Below are 27834 nucleotides of genomic sequence, written 5' to 3' on the forward strand. Positions count from 1 at the left end.
TTTTTTAAAGCTCTTCAGGTATTTCTGTTACATAGCTTGGATTGAGAAAAATGACTCTAGACTCTGCTATCCAATGAGTATTCCATTTCCATAGGTAAGACTGGTGGAGGATGCTCACCCTTTCTCATCCCAAGGCTGTAGGCCTGAGAGAATAGAGAAGGCAGGCTTTCTCTTTTTTTCACTCCAAATGATTTTACGTCAGCACTTCTAAACTTGCCTACAAAATCATCTCTTTTGTGAGATTATCACCACCTAGTTCTCCTGGCCAAGTGCATTTTTCTCCATTGAGGACTTTGGCTCCCAGGCTTCCTTCCTACATTCTTACGCTGCCACCACTGTGTGAAACAGGATATAAATGGACACCTTCTTCATACTATTTCCTTATGGATTCTTGATCTCTCTCAACTCTAATGAGTTTTACGTCCCTTCCACTTCTGCAATCATTCCCACGGCCATCTTTTAAGCCATTAGTTCTCAGGCAGGGCTGTACATCAGAATAACCTGTAGAGCTCCATAAAATACCAATGTCTAGAGCCTACCAAGAACCTACTATATTAAGATTTCTGGGGATAGAACCTGGGCAAATGATTTTTTAAAACTCCAGAAATAATGTGCAGCCAGAGTGGAGAACCATAGTTGCCCCAGATCTTTTTATTATCCAGAATTACCCTTTCTCTGAAATACTCAATATTGTTTTTATTATCTGAGCTCAGCTTCCCATCTAGCTAACCTCCTAATTGTTTCAAGTGCTTACTCCTATTTTACTTGTTCTTTGATCTCATCAAGACCTTCATTTCTAGAAGGTAATGGGGGAACATTAAAGCAGGGCAATAATAGCATATTTATGTTTCAAAATATTATTCTAGCTACTTCCATTTTTAGCCAATTTCTCTGCTCCCTTCTGGCTTAGACTCTGTGGCCCATGATGTAAATTGTCCTTATTCCTCTGCCCTGGAGAATTTCACTCTTTGACTTCTTGTTATAATTGTCTTATGAAACCCTACCCTGATAGAATTCCACTATGAAAGCTCTCCACTTCAAGGCTGACAAGGGTAGCTGGAAGAAAATCACATAGCCACACAGATTGGTTGGTGCTTACCATAGTTGGGTCATTAATGGTGGTTGACAATAATTTCCTCACCCCTTGCCAACTTCCTTTTCTAATCACCTCACCCAGTAATCCAGAATTTCAGAGCTCCACTCTAACTTCTGCTCTACCCTCTCCTCCCTTACTTTCAGCATATGACCTTCCTTCTACTTCAGTGAAAAAAGTGGAGAGACTCCTTTTTTTTTTTTTTCAGTTGAAAATGCCTTTGATTTCACTTCCTGTCCCACCCTTATAAATTTATCGCCACCAGTAGCATCTCCTTCTCTTCTCCTACCTTACTGGAAGCAGATGCCACCTTCTACCTAAAATGAACCCCTCCACCAATTAAGCTTTATTTTTTCTTGTATCCTCAATCTCTCCTTCTTGAGATCGCGATTATCCTTAAAAATTAAAACGCTTCTGCTGCTTCACATCCTTCTCTAGCTGTTATAGTCTCAGCTTTTCCTTCTTTAGGTTAAACTTCTTGAAAAACCAATCTAGATTTCCTTAGCTGTCACTCCTCAAACCAGTATAATGACTCCCTAAAGTCACTAATTAATCTCCTCCTTGACCAGTGGCTACTTTTCAGTCCTTACAAGTGTGGACCTCTCAGTCAAAACTGACATTGGTGAACATGAACTTCTTGAAGGTAACATTTCCTCATCTTCTTTCATACAAGTCTTTTCTAGAGTCTATTTCTGCATTTCTCAGTTTTCATTCTCAGCCTCATTTGTAGGAGTTTCTTTCTGTTAGCTCTTTAAATAGTAAGAGGAATATTAGGAGCTGTCCTAGGCTCTCATCCCTTCTCATCAACACAAATCTCCCCTGGGTCATCTCATCCACATGCATGATTTCAATCCCATTGACACTAGTGATTCTCCATACTTACCTCCAGCCCTGACCTCTCTGTTGCACCCCAACCCCATGTAGTTAACTGACTATTGAACACTCCTATCTAGATGCCTCACAGACCCCTCAGACTAAATTTTTCAAAATTAAACTATCTAATTAACTAATCTAACTAATTAACTGTTTTTCCCCATCTAAAACAAGAAATAACAACTCTTCCTTGTTTCCTACCTCACCCTTCTCCAGCTCTTCCTCTCACCATCTGATTAGTTGCCTAGTTCTATGAATTCTCATTCCTAAGTAGTCCCTCTGCATTGTCCTCTATTATTCCTGTTACTGGCCCTTAAGCCAGGCCACTCTCATTTCTCACCTGTGTGATTCCAACAGACTGACTGCTCTCTGTCCCTCTCTTCCCGATTCCTCCTGTGACTAGAATGATATTTTGAAACACAAATCTGGTATCATTGCTCTGCTTTAATGTTCCCCCATGCCTTCAGAATCAAATTTAAAGCCCTTAGCATGGCATAGATAATCCCTCCAGGATCTGGTCCTCACTTACATCCATAGCTTCTTCTCCTACCCCTTCCCCACTCTCAGAGGACTAGCTTTCCTGAACTACTTGTAGTTGTACTCATAGAAGCTCAACTAACAGTGTGTCATGCCTATTGCCTTAAAAATGATGCTCTTTCTACCTGGGATGTCACTCATTCCTTAATGGCTATCTTTATGACTCTTTTAAGACTCACCTCAGTTCAATAATCATCTCCTCCAGGAAGCCTTCCTTAATCACCCCTTCCTTCAGTCTTGAATAACTGCCCCTCCTCAGTTCTCACTCCTACATATTACACTTACCACACTAAATTCTAATCACTGAATAACTTGCCTATGTCCCTGACTAGACCTTCGATTCTTTAATGCCAGCGACTGGGAATTTTTCACCTTTGTACCCCAGCATCTATCTAGCACAGCATCTGACTCAATGTTTAGTGAATAAGCAAATGAACAAAAAATGAATGAATGACCTTCTTTATATGAAATGAGGTCCCGTATATGGGGACAGGTCATGCCTATTTGCTGTTCTGTGTTCACAGAAGAGGAGACAATGATCAATGTCTGCCAAGAAGGCCTAGGGGTGAGGAGTACATTTTAGAGTTGTTTTTGTAGTTGAAGTTGTTATTGGCGGCATTGTTGCTGTTTTCTCCCAACAGTGGGGATGATGCTGTATTCATTCAGGCACACCTCTTGCCAGGTACCACTCTGTGGCCAAAGGCATATATGGCAACATAGCCAGGCATGATTCAAGGTAGATCAAAAAAACCAATTCTCCCTGCAAGATGAAATCCCTGGATGGTACTATGGCTGCCTTCTGAAAGCAATTTAGAAAGCTGCCACCTGAGTCTTCCTTGTTGTAGGAGTTCCATTTGTCATCTTCCCCTAAAATTCCTGGAAGTTTTGTTGGGCCTACTTAGCTTCCAGGAAAGTGAATTAAGTGAATTAACTACTCACTGGATGTCATATGATCATTTTCAGATTTATTTTTTAGAACACTTTCTACCTTCTTGGAAACACAGCATGCAGGAAAAGAGAAGGGATGACAGAAGAGAGATATAGGGAAAAGCTTTCCTAAATAAATTTAGCCTAAAAGCACAAAACAATAATCAACTTTTTGAAAGCAATGGAAAGCATGCAACATATTATGGTATATGTCATAATTTTAAAAAATTTTAAATTTTAAATGCAACATTTAAAGCCTTGTTTACACAGAAAGCTAAAAGCAAAATGTCATATAAAGAATTTTTAATTCAGAAATAATTTTTCTAAATAAAAATAAACACATAGTCTGGCTAATTCTATGAGGCAAGCATTTTACCACCCTGGCTCGAAAACACAACTTCCTACTGCTCCTGTCCCAGCTTCTTTTCCCTTGAATCAGTGAGTCAGTTAGCAACTACATTGAATTGTGGATCTATGTAGTGACAGGTTATGCTGGGTGATTCATTAGAAACTTAAGCAGTATTCTGAACTTGCAATCTAACTGGGAAAATAACCTTAATAAACAAGAAACAGCAACAGATAATACCAAAGAAAATTAGGTGCTAAGTTGGGCAGAATAGACTAGCATGTCAAAAGAAAATGTCACAGAAATTTGTGGTAGATAGTCAGGGCTTACTGGAGGAGGTATGTCTTGAGAAATGGGCCTTAAAGACTGGATACTGAGATGCAAGGGTAAGTCATCTCAAGTAGGAAGAACCGTAGAAGTAAAAGCTTGGAAGTAGGGATGTATATTGCATGTTGATGAGGAAATGAGAAGACACAATAAGTAGGGTGGAGCCTTGGAAATCAGGAAGGGAAGAAAGATGAAATTGGAGGTAGTAATAAAAAAAAGTGTTGAGAAAGGTTTTCGAGTAGATGAATGACACAATAAAAAAGAGGTGTGAGAAGACAGGCTAGGTAGCTGTATGCTGCTTAGGTACACATGCCATCGTGGGAGCAGGCTTCCAGATGGTGGCTGTTTCACTCAGGTTGAAGAGGAGAATGAATAGTGGGAGTGGAATTGGGAGGACCTGCCTACCACTGTATCTGTTGCCTCTAAGATCACTTACTGGGAATTTCCCACAAACTCGAGGTATGTGCGTGTGTGTGATTTCTGCAACTATTACCTGCAGATAGGGAACCTTGTCTCATATGTAGTATCCCTCACAATATTCAGCACAGAACCAGGCACATAAAATGTAGGCACAACTCTTTTCTGAGTGGTATATAAACAGTTAAAAAAAAAAAGAAAAAAACATGTTCCAGATTCGGTTATATCTAATTTTTAAACTGAGACAGCCAATAAATTAGATGTGTGCTCAAGGTCAGAATGCAGCCCAGATTTGTGCATTGGCTGGATACACATATGTCTCTATCCTGTGGTCCTCCATTAAGTCCTTTGAGATAAAGGAAGCCTAAACAAACATTCTATTAGGGGACTTGTAGTGAAGTTGCTGGGGTCGAGGCCTTCCTGGGAGGTACACTTATCCCATAATCCTTAGCTTGATACCAGAAGTCCTTCTCCTTTCCACCCTTTGTCCCCTTCACTCTGCCTAGGTGCAATCTGTATTCATTCAGTGTTATATATTCCTAAAGCCAAACAACTTTTGTAGACACAGGGACCACTTTTGGCAGAAACAGTGGGGATGGTTAGGTTAGAGATCTGTTATACTTAAATGCCTATTTTTCATCTCAATATTCCTTAGCCTTGATCTGCGAAATCCATGTTGAAAGGATATAGAAGTATTATTAAAGGACCATCTGCCTCCTATGGGTGACATCCTGTATTTTCCTAACAAATGATCCTCAGTCACTCAGTTACTCTTTAGCTGTATGATAGATGCTTTTGGTGGTTCATTGATTTCTCTGTTTCTAAGAGGCTGTCAGTCAGTGCCCCAAACAGGTCATTTACAAAATGTTGCCATTGTGGCTTTTAAGAATTAAAATGCCTTAGTGTCTACTTAGCTACCAGGAAGTGAATTAAGTACTGAGGTTGTTCCTTCATTTTTAAAAAATGCCATTTTTCTCCATCCTCTGATTTCTGGGTCACAGAGCACACAGTGCCATAACCCTCCTTAGGGATGTCTTCTGAAGCCTTCCTTATACTTGGGGGTAAAGTAAGTATCTCAGAATAGTTCTTCCTACGACAACAGCAGCCCTGCAGGTGTCATAGAGTCAGGCACTCATTTGTGAGAGCAATAGTTCCAGAGGGACTGGTTTCTGCAAAGCAGGTTCTAATCCGTAAGACATCTGCTCTGTAAACAAATATCCTGTTTGAGGGCATATTACAAGAGGGGACCCACAGGAATTTCTTAACTCCTGGATTTATAAGAAGTACATTTGCCTTTACACAGGGAAGGAAAGATCAGTTCTTTCGTTTACACCTGATTTTTTTGTTATAAAGAATATCATCGTGTGGGCCTACAAATTTATTTTTTGCATTGGAAATATATGTAAATACTACGTGGTAACTAACTACAATAGAAAGATAGGCATAAAAATAGATTTTATTGTTGGCACTAAGTATTTAAAGCAACTGACACTACATGGTAAACAAAGAATTTAAAAAGAAATTCCACAGAACAGACATATTTCTGGCTTAAACTTAGCATCTTGGGCAAATACATATTGATACAAAGCAGAAAAGGAAGGTGTTGGTTAAGTTGGTAAGAAGACCTAAATATCTTTTACATACTGGATTATGAATGAATCTAAGGGAAGAGATGATAGGTGACTCCTGTGTTCTATTTGAATAGTCCATATTTTTCTTTTTTACAAAAGCTAGTTACTTCCCATTAGCAAATTAGGCCCTTGGAGGAATAACTTGTCAGGGCAAAGGTATGACTACTGCCATAACCACTGAGCCACCTGGGTTCTACTTGCTTCTGTAAAAATCCCATTTTTGCATATTCCATTGGCTGAACCCTGTTTACAAAACAAGTTAGGTTACTCTCATTTTATGGCAACCACTACAGTGTTCAACTACCACTGGGCTAGGAGTCGGGGGATCCAAATTCTAGGTCTCCCTTGCTTTGCTATTAAGTAGTAGAGCGACTTTGTGGAAGTCATTTAGCCTTTCTGAACTTCTGCCTTCCTCTGTAAAATGGGAATAATCCCTACCTTATCTCCATCATAGGAAGTTTGAAGAAGGTGACTGATACGAGTGGTTCTGAACATTATAATACATCTATAATGACCTTCCAAAATACATCATCTTATTAACAATATACTGAGTAACAGGGTGTCTATGTTTAGACCTAGCACTTCCATCTTACGAGTGACATCCTTGAAAGTATAACTACTGAGAAAAGAGGATTAAACTGGGCCATTTTAAACATTCACTGCTCTTATTATAATATCTTTTATTATATTAGCAAATACCAGAAGCATACAGTTGGGAAGGCCCATTGTGGAAGATCCATTCTCCTGCTTCATGTAGAACTTGCTAAAGCCATGAGATATCCAATGAAAATTCTAGAAAACTTCACTCTTAGTAACTCATAGTATCCAGTTAGCCAATCTGGAATTTATGTCTAGTTCCATTCCCTCTGGTGGAATATTAAGCCCATTTTCTCCTGCTAGGTCTTCAGTGGCTGTGGAAAACAGTATACGTCCTCCACAAATTAGCAGGCTTTAATGTATAGATAAAAACTCAGTGTGGTACCTGATTCTGCAAGAGTGGCCACAAGCCCAATTCACAGGTCAGATGTTCCATGAGGATGATGGGATGTGGGAGGTAAAATGATAGTCACATGTGAGCCCTTCTAGTCACCCCCACTCACACATGCAAACAGCCAGCACCTTCAGTGGTATCATCTTCAAAAACATTCAGCAACAGTGATCATTCTAAGAAATCATTAGGAAGTTGCCTCTTACTCATCTCCTTCTAGGCAACACATACTGGTTCCACTTTCATTTGCATTCAATTGACATGTGCAACAATTCTGATGGGAAGCATTTGAAAACAAAAAGGAAAGATGAGGCAATGTCCTAACTAGACACTTCTGATCATGTGGATAATTATATAGGGTAAAAGTTTGAGGAGAAAAAGGAGGCCTCATTTGCTTTAAGGGGGAAAGCAACTTCATATCCCTTAGACTTTGTCAATTTTCCTCTTCTTGCCACATTTCATTTTAAAGTGTGTCATCAACCTTCACATTTGATACAGCACTCTTCTGTCTTCCCCTTTTATTCCATCCATCCTCTGTATCTTCTCTACCTCCTAATCTCCCTTTCAATCATTACTTCCTCTATTTATTTCTCCCTGTTGCTTCTTTACCTTAGTGTATACCTCTCCCAATCCTACATTCCATACTTCTCTTGGATTTGACTATCTGGTGGTTTTAGGGGGCTACCATATTTGTGCCCAGTTTCCCTTTTCATTGGCCATAAAATGGAAGCACAGACCCTGGTAGATAGAGAGGGTGCGTCCTTATTCCACCTTCTTCCCATTTCAACACAGGCTTCCTAGTAGTAAATAGTAGTATGGGAGACTCTTCTAATGGGGCATAGCACTGACCCTAGAAGACAAGCAAGATGCTATGTCCTTCAGGTTTCCAAAAGGGCAGGACAGTGATTTCCGAAGAGCACTCTTTGCTAAGCTAGATGGGCTACATTTACAGAAACAAGAATGTAAGCACCATTCAGGATGTAGCAGTCTCTGATACCTGATAACAGAACCCTGAGTTAATTGAAACTCTTATACATTATTGGTGCAGTGATAATAACTTTGAGCTACTGCAAGATCCCAAAGGGTCTTCAGCATCACCAAAGAAAGATTGCATACTGTTATCACACTAAGTATATTTTATTGTGCATTAGTTAGATGAAAGTTAGTAATACGCATTGACCAAAACATTTGATTAACAAGACCATAAGATAACTGAGAGTTTTCTTTAATATAATTGTTGTGTAGCAAGGATTCTTGCTGTGTAGGGTATATAGCAGATGACATACTCTAGGAATTAGAACAATATATATTCAATACAATAAGAAAACTATATAGTACTTTAAGAACTTTTTCACATATATGAACACACTTATTTAGAGCTTCAGCTTTCTAAAGAAATATGTAAACCTATAAAGTACACACCAAAAAAATAACCTAACCTACAAAACACCCAAAGCAAATGTTAGCATATCTCTATTATCAAGAATATTTTCTCATCAACATTTCTTTCAAAAATATGTGAAAAACTTCTTTCTTTCCTTTTGAGTGGCAATTTTTAAAAGTCCCTCATCTGAAATTCAAATATGTTTCAAAGTACACTACCATCTTCTTGAAGAAAAATGAAAGCCACTGCTGGCTTTTAGATGCTAGGAACATAATTTACCACATATTCCCTTTGTCCCATTGCAAGGTAGTGTAATATAGTAGAATAAGCATAGGGCTTGGAGTTAGAGAGATTTGGGAGGCCTCTGGCTTCTGTCATTTGCTATGTAACTCCAGGTTGCCTAATTAAATGCTTTGAGCTTAAACTGCCTCATCTGTAAAAAGGGCATAATACGGAGTGGCTCTAAGTGTTAAATTAATACACGTAAAGTGCCTGGCATATAGCTTGGCACCCAGTAATTAGTCAGTAAATTGTAGAATACTTTCTATTTGTCTTGATTTGATTTATATACAACAATTCCCTCTTATGCCTCCAGGAGGAAGGGTCATCATATTCCCAGGTTCACCAGCTCCCAAATATCTCTAGATTCCCCACAAATAAAATGCACATGAACTGTGCCCTCTAAAGACACAGCCCTTTACACAGCATTGCATATCCTCTGAAACACACCTAATGCTCAAGTGCAGCAGAAGACACAAGACATGTAAACACACTTCAGTAGACACAGACATCACACAGAACATGTCACCTCTAAATGCAGCCTCGCAGCTTCACCTGCTTCTTTCCAATATGTTCTTCCAAGCTTCAAGTCCTTAATATTGATTATTTTTGGAGGGACTATGCAATTTTCAGAGTCCTGGCTGAATTCACTTGCCTCATGGTTTTTTCCTTAATGGTTTATTTATTAACGTATTTATAATATATTTATTTATTCATTTGTGTGTTTATTCTCCACCATGTTCAAAAATGGATGTCAGGTGGCTTACAAGAATACACAAAATACAACATGATAGCATAAATTCAAAGCAGACAGGAAAGTGAAAGGAAAAAACAAAAACAATAAAGATAGGAACACGAAATGGAGCCTGGCAGAAAGCTAATACAAAGTGCATACATACCGTAGAGTCCCATTACAAGTGCTATGCATGGACCAGACATTTGGCTCCAAGCTTTCTACTAGCCAACAAAAGAGATACCTGATCAGTCCCACACTTCAATGGGTCCATAAAATAAAAGCAATCCATATGGTTAGGATATCCCTTTCCTGGTCTAAATCCTGAAAGCTTTTCTACAGTAAAGTATAATAAAATGGTGGCAAACTGTACCTCCTAAATTGCTCTAACACCAAAATTCAACTTTTCGAACAGTCACCAACAAAATAAATCTTCAATCTTAAAACTACATCTACTAATTCTTTTGTTTTCTTCTATCTGTCTCTTGAAGTTCCCTTTAGTCAATGGCATGTAGATATTAAAAGGACTTCTTCAAAAACAAACAACAAAAAAATCCTCTGACATCACCAAAGCAAATATTTTCAGTTAGGAAATAAAATTGACATTGTGAAACTATAATGGCCAAATTTGGAAAAACCCTCAAATATCCAACAAAAGAAAATGGTTAACTAAACCATGATGCCATCCTATGGTGAAATATTATACATCATCAAAGATGATATTCACAAATACTTTGTTAAATGTAGGAAAATATTCACGATAGAAATGTTAAGTACAAAAGCAACAAAACTGTACGCATTATAATCCTTTCCATGTGAAAATTATATATGTGCATATATAGTCATAGAAAATGTCTGGAAATAAATCCACCAAAACATCAACATTGCTTCTGGGATTTGTGATTATGGGTGGTTTTTATTTTTTTTCTATATGCTTATCTTTGTTTTCCAAGTTTTTTGCATTGATGAACGATTTATGATGAGAAAAAGAGGTACTAAGAAGAAAAATATCAACTTAGTTACCTCCGGCTTATAAAATTATAGGCAATTTTAATTTTCTTTTTAAATTTTCTATAATTGACATAAAAAGTTCCAGTTAGGGAGGAAGTTACTTATAAAAAAATAAAAGAATAAAAGAATTCAAAAATCTAGTTTTCTCAGTTGTTTGTCAATAAGGTCCAACATGCTACAAATATAATGATATCATGGTTATTCAGTACTTCCTAATTTTACTTTTAATAGCCATCTGGTACTTAGAATTACAGTCAATTATCACAAATATTGTGGTATTTGTGCCAGATATTACTATCCTCACTTAACAGGTGATGAAACTGAGAAACCAGGTGACTGGCCCAAAGTCACAATAATCAGCGGCAGAGCTGAACATGAACCCAGGTCTCAAGGACCCAAGTCCAGTGCTCTCTCCATTAGTTCACGATTGACTGTGGTTAACCAGTTACCAAGAGACAGGAACACAGAAATAGTAATCCCTCCTTCCCCGTGAGAGTCAGGTTCCTGAACAACCCCCAAGATAAGAGAATGCAGCTGAGGAGATCATGATATTGGAAGGGGGAAAAATTGGGCAAAAATGAGGTCGCAAGTAAACTGCTGAAAATCCTCATAAATTCTTTTATGCAGGTAAACAATAACAATAGTACATTACATAAAAAAGAATAATGAGTTTACATAGCTTAAATCAGTAAAAATGATAGGCTTTATACAGTTTCCATTTAGATCCTGAGACGATTTCCAGAGGTGATGAGGATGTATCTAGCACTCATTATGGTAGTGGCAAATGGGGGTAACAGAGAAGCAGTGAAGAGAAGTGGACTGTTAATTCGTTCAATTCATGGATGGCTATACTCTCAGTCAGTGCAGTTGAATCCTGAAGTTATAACAACGTGCTTGGGCTTTATCTCTATCAAGCAAGTGATTTTAAGTGGCCCTTCTAAAGATGCTTTCATCTTCTCAAGTCCTTTTTGAAGACACCTTAGGACTTCTGTATGGAGTTCAATTTAATCATTCAATCTTTTTCTGAAGGTAGCTTATTAGCTGTCCACTAATAGTATTTATATGGTACTACTTGATAATTTAGGCTTTTCTGAGGTTTCTTTCTTCCCAATTTAGTGTTTTAAAAAGACTCTTAGCACCTTTAGAGTCTAACTAAATCAAACTTTATCTGAAAGTGTTTTATCAGCTGTCCAGCAACAATATTAAATGGCACATGATTTAAGTTCTATTGAAGATAGTTCCTGTCCAATATGATTATGTTTGAAGGCATCATAGTACCTCTTTATAGAATTCTGCTACGTCACTCAAGCTTTGAACAGGTAAGATTTGACACATGTAAAGATGCCAATTTTAATTACCTTCGAAGGGAAGTTTTAATCTTGTTCTAAAAATTTTGCTCCTGTTTCTGATAGCTGTATTTCTTTCCATAGCCTCCTAATTGTCTTCATCAAAACTTGTCATAATAACCTCTGGAGTCAAGAAAGCTTCCTGAGGATCATCCTGTAGCAGCATTAACTTGAATCAGTGTCAACAGGTTCAGATTCGACTTGCACCAATGATTGCTCTTATGCCAAATGTTCATCCTTATCCATAGGTTTTTCTTGTCTTTGGGAAGGACCGAGGAAAGATATTTTCCCTACCTCTATCCAAGTCTTCTCTCAGGTCACATTAATGACAGGCTCTGCTATGCTATCTAATGCCTCTTTGGGAAGTTACGGCTCGAAAACCCATTTAAAATCAATAGCCAAACCTTCATTAAAGTTTGGTAATGCCATTAGTAATGGAATCTCATATACTAGGATCTTTAGACAGTGGAAACTTCGTGAGATTTTGAACAAAGTTATATATTATTTTAGAATAAGCCTTCCTGAATGGCTAGATCACATACTGATCAAAAGACTGAAGAATCTGAGACATGTAGCTAGTTACAAAGACACCCTTACCATTAGGATGCATATTGGCAAATGTACTTGAAGCACCAAATAGAGTCAAGCATCAGCAGGACCTTAAATTCAAGCTATTTTTTTTTTCCTTTTAAGTAGTCTTGAACGTCCACAAGAAAGTACTGTTCAAGCCATCCCTTAAAGAGAGGAGGTTCCATCCAGGTTTTTCTGTTTGCTTGCCAGTACACGGGAAAGTTGGCTCATTTATTTTCCCTGAGAGGGTTTGGGCACAGTTTTCTATAGAGCAGCAAGCGTTTCACTATGAGGTCACCTGAAGTACTGGCAAAACAAATGGAAATGTCAGCCTCTCTGATTTTGCTGACCTCAGCATCAATGGGCTCTTGCTCTTCAGAAGTATTCAAAAGTTTTGAAAGCTTGACTGACATTCTCAATAGCACTAAAGATTTCTGCAGGCATGTAATCTTCTTCTTCAACCACTTCCTGAAGTTATGGTTAATACAACATGAGAGCTACAGGAACTAGTGGTTTGTTCTTTGGCACAAATGTCAAATAAGACCTGGTCTCCACGTTATGGTGCACATTACATTCCTCAAACCATCCCTTACTCCCAGCAAATTTTTTTCTGGATTCATTTCAGTGTCTAAAATACATGTCTTTGAAAACTCCTCTTGCATGGTCACAGATCCCTTGAATGGAATGTGGTTCCTTATTCTTTGCTTTATCTTCAACCCAGAGGTTTAACTTCATTTCCATATTTTCCATCCTTGGGTCATGAAGAACAAAGCATCTTTTAAGTTATGTAGGTGTACAAGAGGCAGTACTGTCCATACTAATAGTTTCAGCTTTCTTTATGGTATGAATTGCAGATTAACACTACATAAGTAACCTACAAAGCTATTTATTTTACGTAGAAGAAGTAGATTGAGAATGTCCTGTTTCTCTTCTAAAGACATCACCCTTCTTGCCCTTCTGACAACTTTCTATGGTGTCACTGCCCTTGTACTTGCTTCATATCTGTAGAAGCCATGTTTCAGCTTTATGCTAATTAATGCAACCTGGAAGTTACTTACTAGAGATTTCATATCTCTGCATGTCTCAAAGCATTAGCATATGACATTTAAGCACTAAATGGTATTATAAACACCAGAGGGATAATTTATAATATATTGGTATGCTACTTAGTACACATGGGGCTAACTATCTAGGGGACAAGAGGTAGAAGAATGAGAATGGAAACAAATGACTCAGAAATGTCTTCCCGCCTACGATATAGTCAGAGAAATATTGTGGCAACGTAGACTGATTCCCATATACTGAATTCAAAATCTTCAGTTACCAAAAAGGTATACAGAAGTAAATCCACCTATACCCAAATTTCCAAAAAGAACAACTTACAGTTAGGGAGGGATTATTGTAAATTCTACTCTACATTATCAGAAAGAAAGTCACTGTTGATATATTCAAGACAGTACTGTTGCTATGATTACCCTTGGCTTAACACTATGAATTTAATTTTATGTGAAAGGCAAATATAGTGTAAATGTATTTTCTGTCAGCCTACAGTAAATCAATCAAACATTATTCTCTGACAAAATGCAACCTCTGAAGATGTAGATGAAAAGGTCAGGCAGGCCCTGAATAGTCAATGCTCAAGAAACAACTACTTAAGAAAGAAAGTGAAAATGAAAGAATAAACTAGCCCCTTTTCAATGCCCGGCCACTGATACTTTACTTTTATCCCCTCCTCCTGGGAAGATAGAGCGAAGCCTGGCTTTCTTATTCTTCTCTTCAGGGGCCATGGGAAGTGGTTTGGAGCTGTGATTGAGTGCTGAAGAATCCCGGTTGTTACTATTCATCCTCAGTGGGGGAGCTGGGGGTTTCTCTTCATTATCCAGGCCGTCAGACATTTTCCGTTAACAACCAATTTCACAGCTCCTGAAGAAAAGGAGGGAAAAGACAGGAGTTGAGGGAGAAGAGGTCTAAAAACAACCTAGTAAATATGGGGATTCTAACATTGGTCTCATGTTTTCTGAGGCTTTTTGTGGATCGTTTTTAGGAGTTTCTTTTCTGGAGGAAAGGAAGTTACCGCCCAAAAACCCTGATGCAATTTTCAAAAAAGGAAAGTGAAGGCAGTAATTAATGGCTTTTCAAATGTTATAAAAACACATAAGTCCCTTTGCTTTTCCCACATTGAAACTCTATTTTCTGTTCCCCACTCACAGTGTTTTAACGAACAATTTACAATCTTATTTTAAAATTCTATACTGATGATTGTTAAGGGTCAGATGATCAGCTTCCTCAGAGTTTGGAACTGACACAGGTTTGGCTGTTGATTTTTAATGGCCCATAACAATGACTTCTTAGCTGCTTTAACATCAAGATGTCCTTGGTATTGATTTCTTACATGTGTGTACCTCATTTACAAAATGTACTCCCCTGCTTATATGGTAATTAACTGAGAAACAATCCCATAGATCTGGAAGTTTCGGCAGAGTTGGAATGTGCTGTTAGGGTAAATGTAAATGACGTTCCATATTCTCCCAAGCAGGCAGAAGATGAAGGTGGCAAATGTCAGAGGGCCAGTTCCCGAGGAGACACCATAACCTTACTCCCTGCCACATTTTATGTCCTGGAAGAAGGAACAAGGGAGGTGACAGAAGTAGCTAGTTGTAAGATCCAGTCTGGGTTTTAGGAGCTCATTTGCTCTTAATTTCATTACTATTTAGTATCTTGTGTCTCTGTCTGAGTGTATTCAGTTTTCATTCCAGGAGGATTTACTACCCAGGAGGATAAAGTAAACTGGAAAAGCATGGATTCTGCAATGAAATGTTTATCTCCAGGTGTTTTCCTACTTTAATTCAAGTCCTTCCATAAGGTCCTGACCCCAGCACAAGTCAAGTACTAATAGTACCTTCCAAATGAATCCCCAGTTTGATTTCAAGGAAAATCAAATCCCTTTAAAACTGCATCTCTGTAAATTTATCAAGTATTCCCTGGTACTAATTTAGGAACATAACAACTCTCCAAACATGACTCAGCATATCACTTTGTTCCAACAACATTTGCTATGAACAAACAAACCCAAGAACAACAAAAACAAAAGCAGGGGTCTAATCATTAACTTTGTGTTGTGCTGAAAACTTATCTATCAATCCTTTCTAGTCATTCAGTGGTTATAATGTGTTTATTACGCTCAGTAATGCACTCTAAGTTACATCACATTATGTAGAAAAGTTTAAAAAATTCATTTTGTTCTAAATTCTCTCAAATACATACAGTCTGGAATTACTCAAGAATAGATTATCAATTAATAGATTCACTGTCTGCACAGGTGATTACAAGTAACAATTAGCTTAATCTTGATTTAAACAGGAGATCTCTTTTTGTTTTGCTTAACTGTCATGCCTTGCATTATCTTAATGAATTAAGACCAATTATTTTTTAAGTAATCAAAATAGTGAAAATACTAAATAATAAATGGCTTTTCAGTATCACCAACAATTTCATAAACCTCACATTTTCCTATTTAGGTAAAACTACAGAAAAAGTACAATGAAAAAGTAATTGTGATGTCAAGGATAAAGTATATTCATAGATACTACTGGTACTAGCATAAATATTTTAATTAGAATATGAGACCAGTACTAATGTGTCTGCATTATCCTTTGCATTTTATTTTTGCTCCTTCTAAATTCATAGTTTCTCTAGAATTAAAATGAATTTGAGACTGACTTCACTAGTGGCATTATTCTGCACTGGACAGGTTCATGGTTTTAATTTAGCCACAGAGAAAATTTGCCACCAGATACAAGGCATTCGTTTTCTCCTTAACATTTCTGTGTTCAAAAACTATTAACAAATACGAAATGATTACTACATAAATATGTATACAGATATACAAAATCTACCATGGTAAAACTAATGAAATTTGAAAGTTATTGCAGAGAAACTGAGTATTTTAAAATAGAAATATCCAGAAGACAAACTTCCAAAAAAAGTGTCTCACAGGGAGAGAGAGCCACCATTTTCTGGATGATATATATTTTCTGATGACATATTTAACTTGAGATGACAGAAGTCAGGGAAATGGGCCACACCACCTCTTCAAAATGATATACGAAGCTGATGTTGCATGATAAGACAAGAGTCTGGGCCAGCCAGGGTTTCAGCACAACTACAGAATTTAAAATACTATGTTCCTTTGTTCTTGACAAATAGGTGTAGCTGACAACAGAGTGGCCTTTTTTGTTTCTAATTACTCCATCTGACCAGAGACAGGTAGATGCCCTGCTTCTTTTCAGGCTGCCAGACTACCCTGATCTTATTTGACCCAAGTATAATGTAGGTTGGGAAGAAAGGAATACTTGCGATCTAAAACTCCAACTAAACTCTTCTATACTGAACTAAAAATCCTTGACCAAAAATTCAATAACACACATTTCCATGGTCAGTATCACAGACAGTCTGCAAAGGACTCAGCTTATGTGGCATACATTCCTATTGCCCACCAAACTGGAAGTGTTTCAATGTCAGTCAACTCATCAGAGCATCATAAGAGGAGCTGGAATACCCCTTTTACAAAGACGGAAGTGAAACTGAGGAACCTATGCCCAGTTCTACACTAGAAACTTAATAAAGCATGAACCAATCAATCTCTGTTTTCCTAGACAGTTCAGATATGGTTTTAATTATCTTGATGTCACTTTGATTCTTTACTAACCATTACAAGGCACAACCAATCATCCTCTGCTAATGATTTCAGATAATTCTAACTTGCTGTTGAAAGAATAGTACAGGAGGTTCTTGGTATTTTAACTCATCTTCAAATCATGTGCCTCTAAGCACATTTTTAGAAGACCAATGGAGAAAGGGTAGGGATCTGCAAGGAATCCTTGCAGTTAAAATATCTGTTTCACAAGTGGGAGGTATCTCCTACTATTCCACAAACATATTAAAAAAATGATTTTATTATGTTATGTTTATAAACAATGCCAATCTACTTAGCCATGTGTTCCCCTGAGACAGCTTTCTATAAAGGATACTATTAATGGATTGCTGGTTCAATCTGCCTATGATGTCATTATTTCCAAGATCTTGAAAGAGACTATTTTATTTGGGGCGGCTGTAGGCTTTATTTCAAGAACTGTACAAAAGCACCATTATTCTCCAGGAACCCAATAAAAAAACTATTTTATCTTTAAAGTTCAACTGTTGTTCATGTCTATAACAGGACAGAAACTTGTAAGTGAGTAGCACATTAGATATACCCACAGGCTTTTCATTTTACTTTTAAAGGTTGGCCCTTAGCATTGCGGAGCTGACTTTAATGGATAACCAGCAACAGTTTGTACCTGTTCACAAATTGATTTCATACTTGACCACTAGGTTTTTCAGAGACAATTCAAATTGCTTTTGTGTATGGGGTATATTTTTTTATTCAACCCTTAGGACTTAATGTGGTTTAGCAATGCTCTGTAATTACACTTGCAATTCATCAGCAATAAGACATAAGCCTCTTGTTTCATGATAAGCAAGGAGCCTAAATATCCTTTTTTCTTCAGAGTACTAGGAGAGATTACCTCTCTCTTTCCCTGTCTTTCCCTCTCCCATTCTGCCCACTCCCCACACAAGTTTGAAGGCATGTACATACAGGAGCACACATGAACACATACAGAGGGTCCTTCATTAACCTGCCTTGACACAGAGCTTTATTGCAAAGGATTTTAGAGAAAAAAACTATTACCAAGGTGTATGGCAACTATAAATTAAATGATTATAAACAATTGTCATTAGTCTCTCATTCCTCCAAAATGCATTATCTTAACCAGTGAAGTGCCAAAATTGGACAGTCAGGGAATGCTGGGTAGGTGAAAAAAAGAAAGCCACCAACTTGTGCAGATCCAGAAGTCAAGGGGAAAAATAGGTAATCAACTATACTCTAGTTAATGTGACTAAATTTCACACTATGGCCTATGTGTTGGTTTGAATACAACCAAAAATGCCAATTGTGTCCATTTACTACAAGCACTCTACCCAAGTATCTGAAGGATGAGAATCCAGAAATACTAGTTGTACAGCTTGCAGGACCATCTATTAAGCCATGAGCAATTGAAATAAATATTTTTTTATCAGATCACATACTATCAGATAAATAGAAACAACTATATATCTGTATTATTGTCTGCTTTCAAAATAGACATAACTATTTATTTTCATATTTTCCCAATGAAAAATTAACACTGCCCTCCTTTTAAAAATAAAAGCCCAGGTTAGCACATGTACAGTCATGATCTAACAAACCCAGTAGTAAATCTTCAAAACCACCAGCCATACAAGGCTATTATCACAAATCTGAGTACACCAAGGTTGTTTTATGCCCTTTTCATAGCAAAGGAGATGATTAAATACAGGACTGAGCTGCTGACTAAGGGAAATTTCCAGCATCTGAAGATTTCTAGTGATTTTTCAGACCTTAATGCCTATAACATGCTAAGATGCCAAAGCAAGCATTTACAGGGAAAAGAATGAACCAGATCTGGGTCTCCTAGCAACTCTGAACCCACACTACCATCCCCAAACTAGGTGGAAAAGGGACAGCCCAACCACTAACTATAGCCAACTGGATGGGCCCAAATCCATTTTTATCATCTTTTCTCAAATTGCACAGCCATTATCCAAGTCACTCCCCTCATGAGATCATAAGTTCCTTGAGGGTAAGAGCCCCTCAGTCATAAATATACACTTATATACTACTAATACAATCTCTTGTTCCCAATAGACATTAAATACATGTATGAAGTAACAAAATGGAACTCTATACATTCTATGTATTTGTTACAGCTATAAGTTTTTCATAAAGTTGCATAAGCCTATAGACCTAATTGTAACAGGTCAGAGACAAGAAAGCATATTTGGAAATATCAGCACTAGTCTAACTGCCAAGTAGTTGGGCATTATTTCAAAGTCAGCTTCCATCTGATTACCAACACCTCATTTTAAAACATATGACTTTGTAATGTCCAAAGAGCTTCCATGTCTTGCTCTTCTTTGAACCTGACATCAGTGCTGTGAAGAACAAAGTATCATCTCCATTTCTTAGATGAGGAATTTACGAGCATTGAGTTTAAGTACTTGCCAAAGGTCACAAGTGAAAAAACTGAGAACAGTATCCAATCCCTCAGCTCCCGAACTGGTCAATTCCCTTCCCAGTACATCAATACAATGCATATCCAAGTAAATCCACAAATGCACACAGACTCTTCATATATACATCTTTATCCTCCTAAAATATTAATACAACTGGTCTACCCTTTTCATTTCAACCCACTTCATGCTGGTACTTACTTATTTCAAATGGCTTTTCCCATTCACACAAGGCTAGGTAATTTACTGACAAAACTCCAACAGGTTTCGTTGACCAGTTGTACCAATTCTTAGATGGCCTGGTTTTGGAGCTTGCCTCTTCTGGGGCACTCACGAAGGGAACTTTGCTATCAGAGACAGGGGTGTGCTGTTTCAGAGAGCCTCACTAGGGAGATACCATTACAGTGTGTAATGGAGGGAAGCCAATTCTAAGATCATTTGATCAGAAGGAGCTGAGCTACTTGTTAGGCAGGAGATCTGCAAAAGTAGCCAGACTAGCTAGAGAGGCACTAGCTCTTTTTACAGCTGCCTAGTTTCAATCTTAGATCATGTAAGAGATAGTTCACGCTGACATACATACAAGTACACTCACACAGCATACATTCATGTTCTCTCTCATACAAACAAGCAAATGAGGTCAGTTCTGCTGTAATGTTGTTTTTTGCTAATATTTTTTGAGTGACTTCCATTGTTTTCAGCAGGAACTTGACACTAATTGAGTCCAAGAAGCCACCATATTATAGCTGCAGATTTCATGGACAGGTTGCAAATAAGGAAGTTAATAGGTGTAGTCCAGCATCCAGACTCCATATACTGCATAGAAGGAACAAATCATTCTTTTTCTTTTTTAAAATATAGTTCTTTTTAGAATGACTTCTTAAGCTCCTACACATATGCAGCGCCATACTTTATTATTCATTGTATATGCTGCGTGAGCTAATGCCCAGAAAATGCTAATGATTATCTGACATGTACTTATATGAGGAAGCTGATGCATTATTATAGGTTTCAGCTTTCTATTTCCAATAATGATGCTTCCAAAAAGAGAAAATAAGATCCGTAAAGAATAGAGGTAGAAATATTTCAAGCATTAAAAAACCAAAAGTAATTACCCTAAAAGATGCCTCAAAGAAATTGGTGGAATAAAAAGAAAAAGGAAGCAAAACCTAATAAGAAAACATTTCCTAGTTCTCCAAGAACATAAAATCATTGGAAGTATTTAGATGGAACAACTTAGATACAGACTAACATCCCAAGCAAGCAGGATATGGCAAACTAATGTCTTGAGTCTGCAGAGGTCTCACCACTGTCTGTTACTATGCATGGATAACGATTACACCCTTCATTGATCCACACCAGTGAAATATCAACAAATGCCCTCAAATTAAGCTCCAAAATTCAATTCCTGAATTTCCTAGAGATTTCTGCATACCATAGAGGTTCCTGAATGTTGCTTTTCAACCTGTGTGTCATGGCTCATCATCTTAGGTTCTTGCTCTATTCCCAATTTCCCTATACCCAAGTCAGCTTTCTACAGGGAAGGTGCCCATTTCACATCTGAAGAGAAGAGCTACCTGGGGCAATGGAGATTTGTTATTATTTCTAAACTAGGAACTCATATCAATTTAGCAAATTCAGTTCACCAAAAACGTGACTTCGTGCTAGAACTGGAAGTTAAAGAATTTGAACTGGTGTAAAATGCAGCAACTCTTCCTCAAGTTTTTGCCTCTTGACCTAAGTTTACATGCCCATATTTTAAAAGAGTTGAGCATGCATTTCAACATTTGAGAGCTATGTTTATGAAGAGAAAATAACATCTATTAAAAGCAGGCTTTCCTAAAATACTGAAGGAAGAATGGAAGTCTATCTATTCTACTTCACAATGGTAGGGGATAAACGTTCAACTGACAAGGGCCTTACTTGTAGGATTCCCCATCTTTGAGCCCACGAGACAAATGTTTTGCATTACAGAAAACTTACATGAGAATTTGAAAAAAAAGATGATAATACACCCAAAGTAGTCTCTTTAGAAATTAAAAGCCTGATCTGAAGGACAAACTCATGATTGAGTATGTTGATTTTCCCATGGCCTTTCTGTGCACAGCTTACACAAGCTCATAATTTGCAAGTGGCTGAATGTTTATTACTTTACTACCTGGTTGCAGCTGTTGCTGCCCACCTATAGAATATATGGCTCATCATTAGTTCATGCTAGAATAGGTGTCTACCCCAGCACAAGATCAGCTTTACTTCTCTAGTGTTCATACACATACAAAGCAAAGACTGCTATGTGCCTAAGTCTTTCTGTGGACCTGGGAAGCCCCCAAGCTGAGATCACAGGGACCAGCCCTCACCACAAAGGAAGGAAGATAGGGTATTTTGGGAGGAAAACTGCATATAAAATAGATCGGGGCTTGGTGCAAGGAGCTGAAATCAGCAGGCCTGAGGGTAAATTGGTCAGTAGTTCTTGAGTCATTCCTGTGAAGCCTATACTGTAGCCTAGAGTACATTCTGACAAAAGCACTGGGCAGAGAGAAAGGGGAGGAAACTCAGGTGTTCATAATAAATGTATATACCTCTGTATGAAATGATGCCCATCTTAGAGTGTTCTTTATTCTTCAAGATTGAGTCTGATAAAACCCCTATGTCATAGCACTCCCAATTATGCCAGTCAATCACCAGCTGGTTTCGTGGTCTTCAGTAGATCACCTAGGCATGCCCTATACTCTTCTGCACAGCTTAATAATAAAGGTCTATAGGTCACACAGCTTCATAATGAGAGGAAAAGAAAAGATCTTATGTCAGCCCAACATTCCTTTTTACAGGAAAATATACTAACTAATACTTTCTCCTTGTTGATTTCTGGTTGACTTTCGTTTCAAAACATCCTGAGCCCCAAGCAGAGAGGCATCACTCTGAGGTGTCAGATAGTAACTCCAAGAACATATTATTGAGGTCCCTCAAATAACCCATCTGTGCAAGAATTCACTTACTCAAACCACAAATATTTACCAGTGCCTATGTGCTAGGCATCATACTAAGTAATGGGTATAAGCAGATAAATAAGTGCCTAGCTCTGAATGAGTTTATAGGCTCCAGTAGTGAGTTTCATTCCTGGCCACACATTATATGTAAAATGTATGTCAATACAGACAAAAACAGAACTACAAAACAAGTAAGGATAAGTACGTTGCAAAATGAGAAGTAAAATTTTAAAAAGAGGAGCTATAGCACTTCAGAAGACGGCAAGACTCTCTTCACCTTATTTCTGTATTAGAAATTATACTACCACGCACAAGGAATGTGTTTGACATTGTTCCAGGGAACACAGCTGCCTGGCCTTACATCCCCCAATCACCAACATTCATATGTACCAGGTATTATGTCAGGTATATGGAGCTTATAAAGAGAGATGAATAAAGACAAATCTGTATCTTCAAAGAGCTTCTAGTCTAGTGAGGAAGGCAGACATGCATATATACAATAAGAATACAGTGTGATACAATCTAGGTAGGCACAAGATGCTTTGAAGGGACAGAGCAGGAAGGATAGCTAATATTCCCAGAGGGGTCAGAGGATATAGCACTTGAGCAGGGTATGGAAGGATGAGCAGGAATTCAATAGGATTTGAAAGGTAGGAAGCACTAGGTTGGTGTAAAGTATTATTATTCAACAGTATATTTCAACCAATGAATACTTCAAGCATGCTAGATTAGGTTTCTTAGCCTTGGGCCCCTGTTTCTGCTGGACTGAATGGTATTGGTACTCTATAAGTAAAAGAATAGATCTCAAAACTCTGGAAGAAAATAATATGTGTAAGGCTTAAAAGGATTTTTAGAACTGTATCCATATATAAACAGAAGAGATCTCTTTGGGGAAATTTATTAGGCACATAACACTCGGAAAAAGAAACCTACCTTCCATGTTACATTTAAGAACTAACTTTCATCTTGTTAGGCAGACTTAATTTGGGGGGTTGATTTTTATTTAGGTTTTTTATAAACCCCAAATAATTGTTTCTGACAGGAAGAATGACTAATCCTAGCTCTACTTCTGGATTTTTCTGTGGTCCTGAGAAAATCATTAAACCTTCATAAATTTATTCATCATTTACATAGTATTTATTATGTGCAAATGTAGGCATTGGATACTTTGAAAGGACTGTGGAAGAAGGGTAGCTAATGCTTGGTACTTGAGCAGGGTATTAAAAGAAAGTAGGAGTTCACCAGGTTCTAGGGTGAGAGATGAACAAAGTTGCTCCTGCCCTTCAAGAGACTTAAAATGTAATAGACATCAGCCATGATATCTCAGTGCAAAGATGAGAAAAGGTTGCTATGGGAGGACAGACAGAGAGACTCCCAACAGCCTGAAGGAGGAGGCTTCACAGGGGAAGTACACTTGAGTTGAATTAGGAAGAACAATTAATCACGCCATTTTTCAGGTCAAGCAACAAGGTATATTAAGGAAATCAGGGACAAAAAAGAGGAATGGAAAAAATAAGATCCATAGAGACAAATTAAGAAGAGTTTAATATGCCTTTCTACAAGGGTTGGACTCCTCTTGTGTATATGAAGAGATTTCAAGTAGTGAGACAGCATGATTAACTTTGAATTTCAGGACTATTACTCAGATGACAATGTAGCAGATATCTAAGGTTGAAGACTTGGGAAAGGTTTTTCCTATGGAGTCAGATGTTACAGGTAGCAACATGGAAATCATTTTGAAAACTGACAACACTAAGGTAATTGGTCAGAAAAGAGGAAGCACATGCAGCATGGGAATTGGAAGACATGAGAAGAGAGATGTCAAGAGAGGTCTCTAGAGTGGACATTGGCTAAAAATGGTAGAGATGCTAGGCTTGACATGATTAACTGTTCTCAGGACCCCAAATGGAAATCAGGGTAGAAATATATTTATATGTCAAGAGGCCCAGAGGAGTATGGGAGGCCTAGCGGTTTTTGTAGGCTTTAGTTCACATTTGGGATTCCAAATAGAACTATGCCTCGTTTTTCATATTTGTGAAATGAAAATAACCAAATACCTTAGAATGGGGGTGAAAAACAACTATTGAAGTTAGTGTGCTGATACAAATATGAATATGTTGGAACACCCTTGTATTAGCAACCATTAGACCACTTGTAATAATTGCACTCTAAAGAGAATAAGAACAAATTATTCTAATATTTTTGGCCAATACAACAGCACTTATAATAAGTTGTGACAAGTATCACGTTGGGGTCACAACCTGAGACCTCAATCATGTCGGAGTCACCACCTGAGATGTCTCTCACCACCTGCAGAGGTCTGTCCTGCAGACCCTGACTCAATAACAGATGAATGAATACACTCGCACACACTAGTCTGAGTGGGCTAGGGATGGTCGTTGGCTGCTTTCAGAAGATGACTGCAGCTAACCAACCCTCACTCCCTGTAACTGCTCACATTTATTCAGGGTAGATTTAACAACAGAGGTTCTAAGTCAACATGCCTGTGGATAATTAACATGGTTAAAATAGGGGTCTTACCAATGATAAAAGCTTTAGGTTCCAGGGGCCCAGAGTAAACACCATTAATGGGTAATTCCCCTTTGACTTCCCCAAGAGGGCCATCCAGCACAAAGTTTACATGAACAAACAAATTTGAGTAAAGACAAAGGAATGTGGGGTAAACAGACTTCACTGGGGAAGCTTTCATTTTCCCCATATTTTACCCTATGCTAACGTAATGAACTGGCTGCCTTCACCCCGTTCCAATAAAACCTTTCAGCCTTCCAAAAGGTTTGAGACCATAACCTTCTATCCTTCCCTAATACTTCCCTAATATTTTGCCAGCCACCCTGAGTGAATTCCAACGAGTTTTCTATAAAATTCATCTAAATTTTTATCTAGACTAACAGCAAACATAATAATTCTACGAAGACTACAATATGCAAAGATGAGAGGATAAAACCAATGACCCAATAGAAATATCAGTGAGAATTTAACTAGCACTATCTAGTGGGAAGCAATATCTAAGCATCTATCTTTGAGAAGTATAAACTACATAGCAAGTAATTTAAAAAAACTGAAAACATCAACTCACATGTGGTGGAAAAACTGTATCTCTAGTTATATCTATTCCTCACAATAGAGCACTATTAAGACAAATACAATTGTAGCAGTGGTTCTAACACGTTCGTTTAGTATTATGAAATTGTTCAATGGAGAGCTGGACATGTGGGATGAAGATATTAGTTTGGAGGCTATCAGCATGGGAATATGCACAATTGCTCAGGAAGACTACAGAATGAGAAAGAGGATCAGACCAGATCTCTGTGGAACATGAACATCTAGCGGTTGGAAGAGGAAGAATGACTAATGAGCCCTGAGAAAGATGGTCAAAGAGGTGGGACAACTGATATGTTGTCACAGAAACCAAGAGAGGAGTGATTCAAGATGAATGTTTGGCTATGACAAAAATGTTACAGAGAGGCCAAAAGTAATTCTATCTTTCTGTCCTCCCGTCCTCTCCCTAAAGTTTACTAAACTTGATGTCTTGTAATTCTCATGTCAGAAAAATGGCCAAGTGGCACCACAGGTCTGTTAAAGTTTTTCCATATGTTTTAAGAATTTCCAGACTCTGAACATTTAGTGTTACTGGAGCAGCAAGAGCAGAACCACTCAGTATTTATACCTCAAGATTTTCCTCTTGGTGGTGAATGGTACTCAGTAGTGATGCAGCTATGTTTGGAAAGGTACTGCTATGACGTTACATTTGCTTCACTCTTGAAACATTCTGGGCATTGCACAAGATACAAAGAGAAACACCTATGTTAGATAAACTGTAACTCACATTTAGATATTTTTGTCACAAGAAGGATTATGCTCAGTTCAAATCGCTCTTGTTTGCTAACTTAAGCCCCCAAAAGCCTTTCCAAGTGAAGGTGCAAATATTCAATCTGGACTGGTGCCTTCTCAGCCTAGCACTGCCACCCATGAGCTGCATGACATTGAGTGCATCTCTTTGCCCCTCTTAAGCTATTTCTTCACCTAGAAAAGATGATCACCTCACCAGTAGATTGTGAGGATCACATGATCCACATTTGGGAACTGCTTTGAAGTAATTTAAGACATTCTACAAATAGATGTTTACAGTTTATTGCCACAGATTTCACAAGCCATAAAGAAAATCTCTATCATTTGCTGAAATCTTATGGCCCAGGTACTCTGCTAAAGGTTACTTATGTACAAGTTCACATAACTTGCATAACACTATGAGATGTTATTATTACAATATTTCCATTCTACATATGAAGAAGCACACTCATTAAGTCACTTGACCAAGGTCACAGAACTAGTAAATGTAATAGTAAGATTATAGCATCCCATGTCTATGTGACATCAATGTCCATGCTCTTATTTCTGTTTCTTAAGTCATAAGTCACACGAAGTTTCATATTAAATTTTACAGTTATTCACAGCTTTTGCATGAACATGAATGTTCTTAGGGCTTTTGAGTAAGTAAATTGTGCTTCCACTGTGGTGTTGGGACCAAAGCCTGAAAATAAGCAGAACTTCCACCCACAAAGCAACATTTCAACAATCAGAATCAAGGGCAGAAGAAGGCCTATGATAAGAGAACAAATTGCTGGTTCCACCTGCATTACTGATTTCAAGAGGGGAAGTAGGACTAGAGGGGATAGCTAAATAAAGAGGAAACACTGCTCCAAGAAAAGCATGTCCTAAAGAGACACAGGAATTGACGAAACTCTCTGTGGACTAATCCTATTTTTCACTCATCGTTTTGAGTGGGTATGAGCACTGACACCTAGCTTGTGGCCAGCCAGAAATAAAGACTCAAAGGAAAACAGGCAGCAAGTCCTGTGAAAATCAGTCTTTGGCTGCAAAGAACCACACTGTTTCTCTGTTATGTCAAGGATCTGTCCCTTTGAAGGTACCTACCTCAAAGGGCTATGATAAAAATAAGCTCTATCCTGTGTTAAACATTTACTATAAGCCAGACATTTTGTTAAACATTTTCATGTACTGTCTCATTTCAACCTCTTAACAACTCCATGAGGTAGATGACATTAATGTTACTCCCATTTTACATGTGAGGACACTGAGGCTTAAGGAGCATAAGCAATTTCTCTTTACTTGATCTTAGCCAAAAGACCTGAGAAACAATGGGGATAATTTCTCAAACACAGCTAGGAAGTGTCCAAACTGGGATTCAAATGCTGGTCTGCCTGATACCAAAGCT

The 27834-nt window shown here is 37.9% G+C and overlaps 1 protein-coding gene across 19 annotated transcripts in view; it reads right to left on the minus strand.

Moving 5' to 3' along the window:
• PAK3 (p21 (RAC1) activated kinase 3) overlaps positions 1 to 27834 on the minus strand; it is a 287181-nt gene that overhangs the window by 84446 nt on the left and 174901 nt on the right. For 18 of the 19 annotated variants that reach the window (XM_032250843.1, XM_032250841.1, XM_032250836.1 and 15 more), the window contains one exon: positions 14183 to 14385. In XM_032250843.1, coding sequence (XP_032106734.1) covers positions 14183 to 14357 — 175 coding nt within the window. In that variant the 5' untranslated portion in view covers positions 14358 to 14385. Of the gene's footprint in view, positions 1 to 9701; positions 9757 to 14182; positions 14386 to 27834 lie in introns of those variants that run through there. The other variant, XM_032250844.1, reaches the window with a different exon arrangement.

This window comes from Sapajus apella, unplaced genomic scaffold (assembly GCF_009761245.1).
Source record: "Sapajus apella isolate SASKATOON/1434 unplaced genomic scaffold, GSC_monkey_1.0 scaffold73, whole genome shotgun sequence".
Classification (NCBI taxonomy): Eukaryota; Metazoa; Chordata; class Mammalia; order Primates; family Cebidae; genus Sapajus; species Sapajus apella.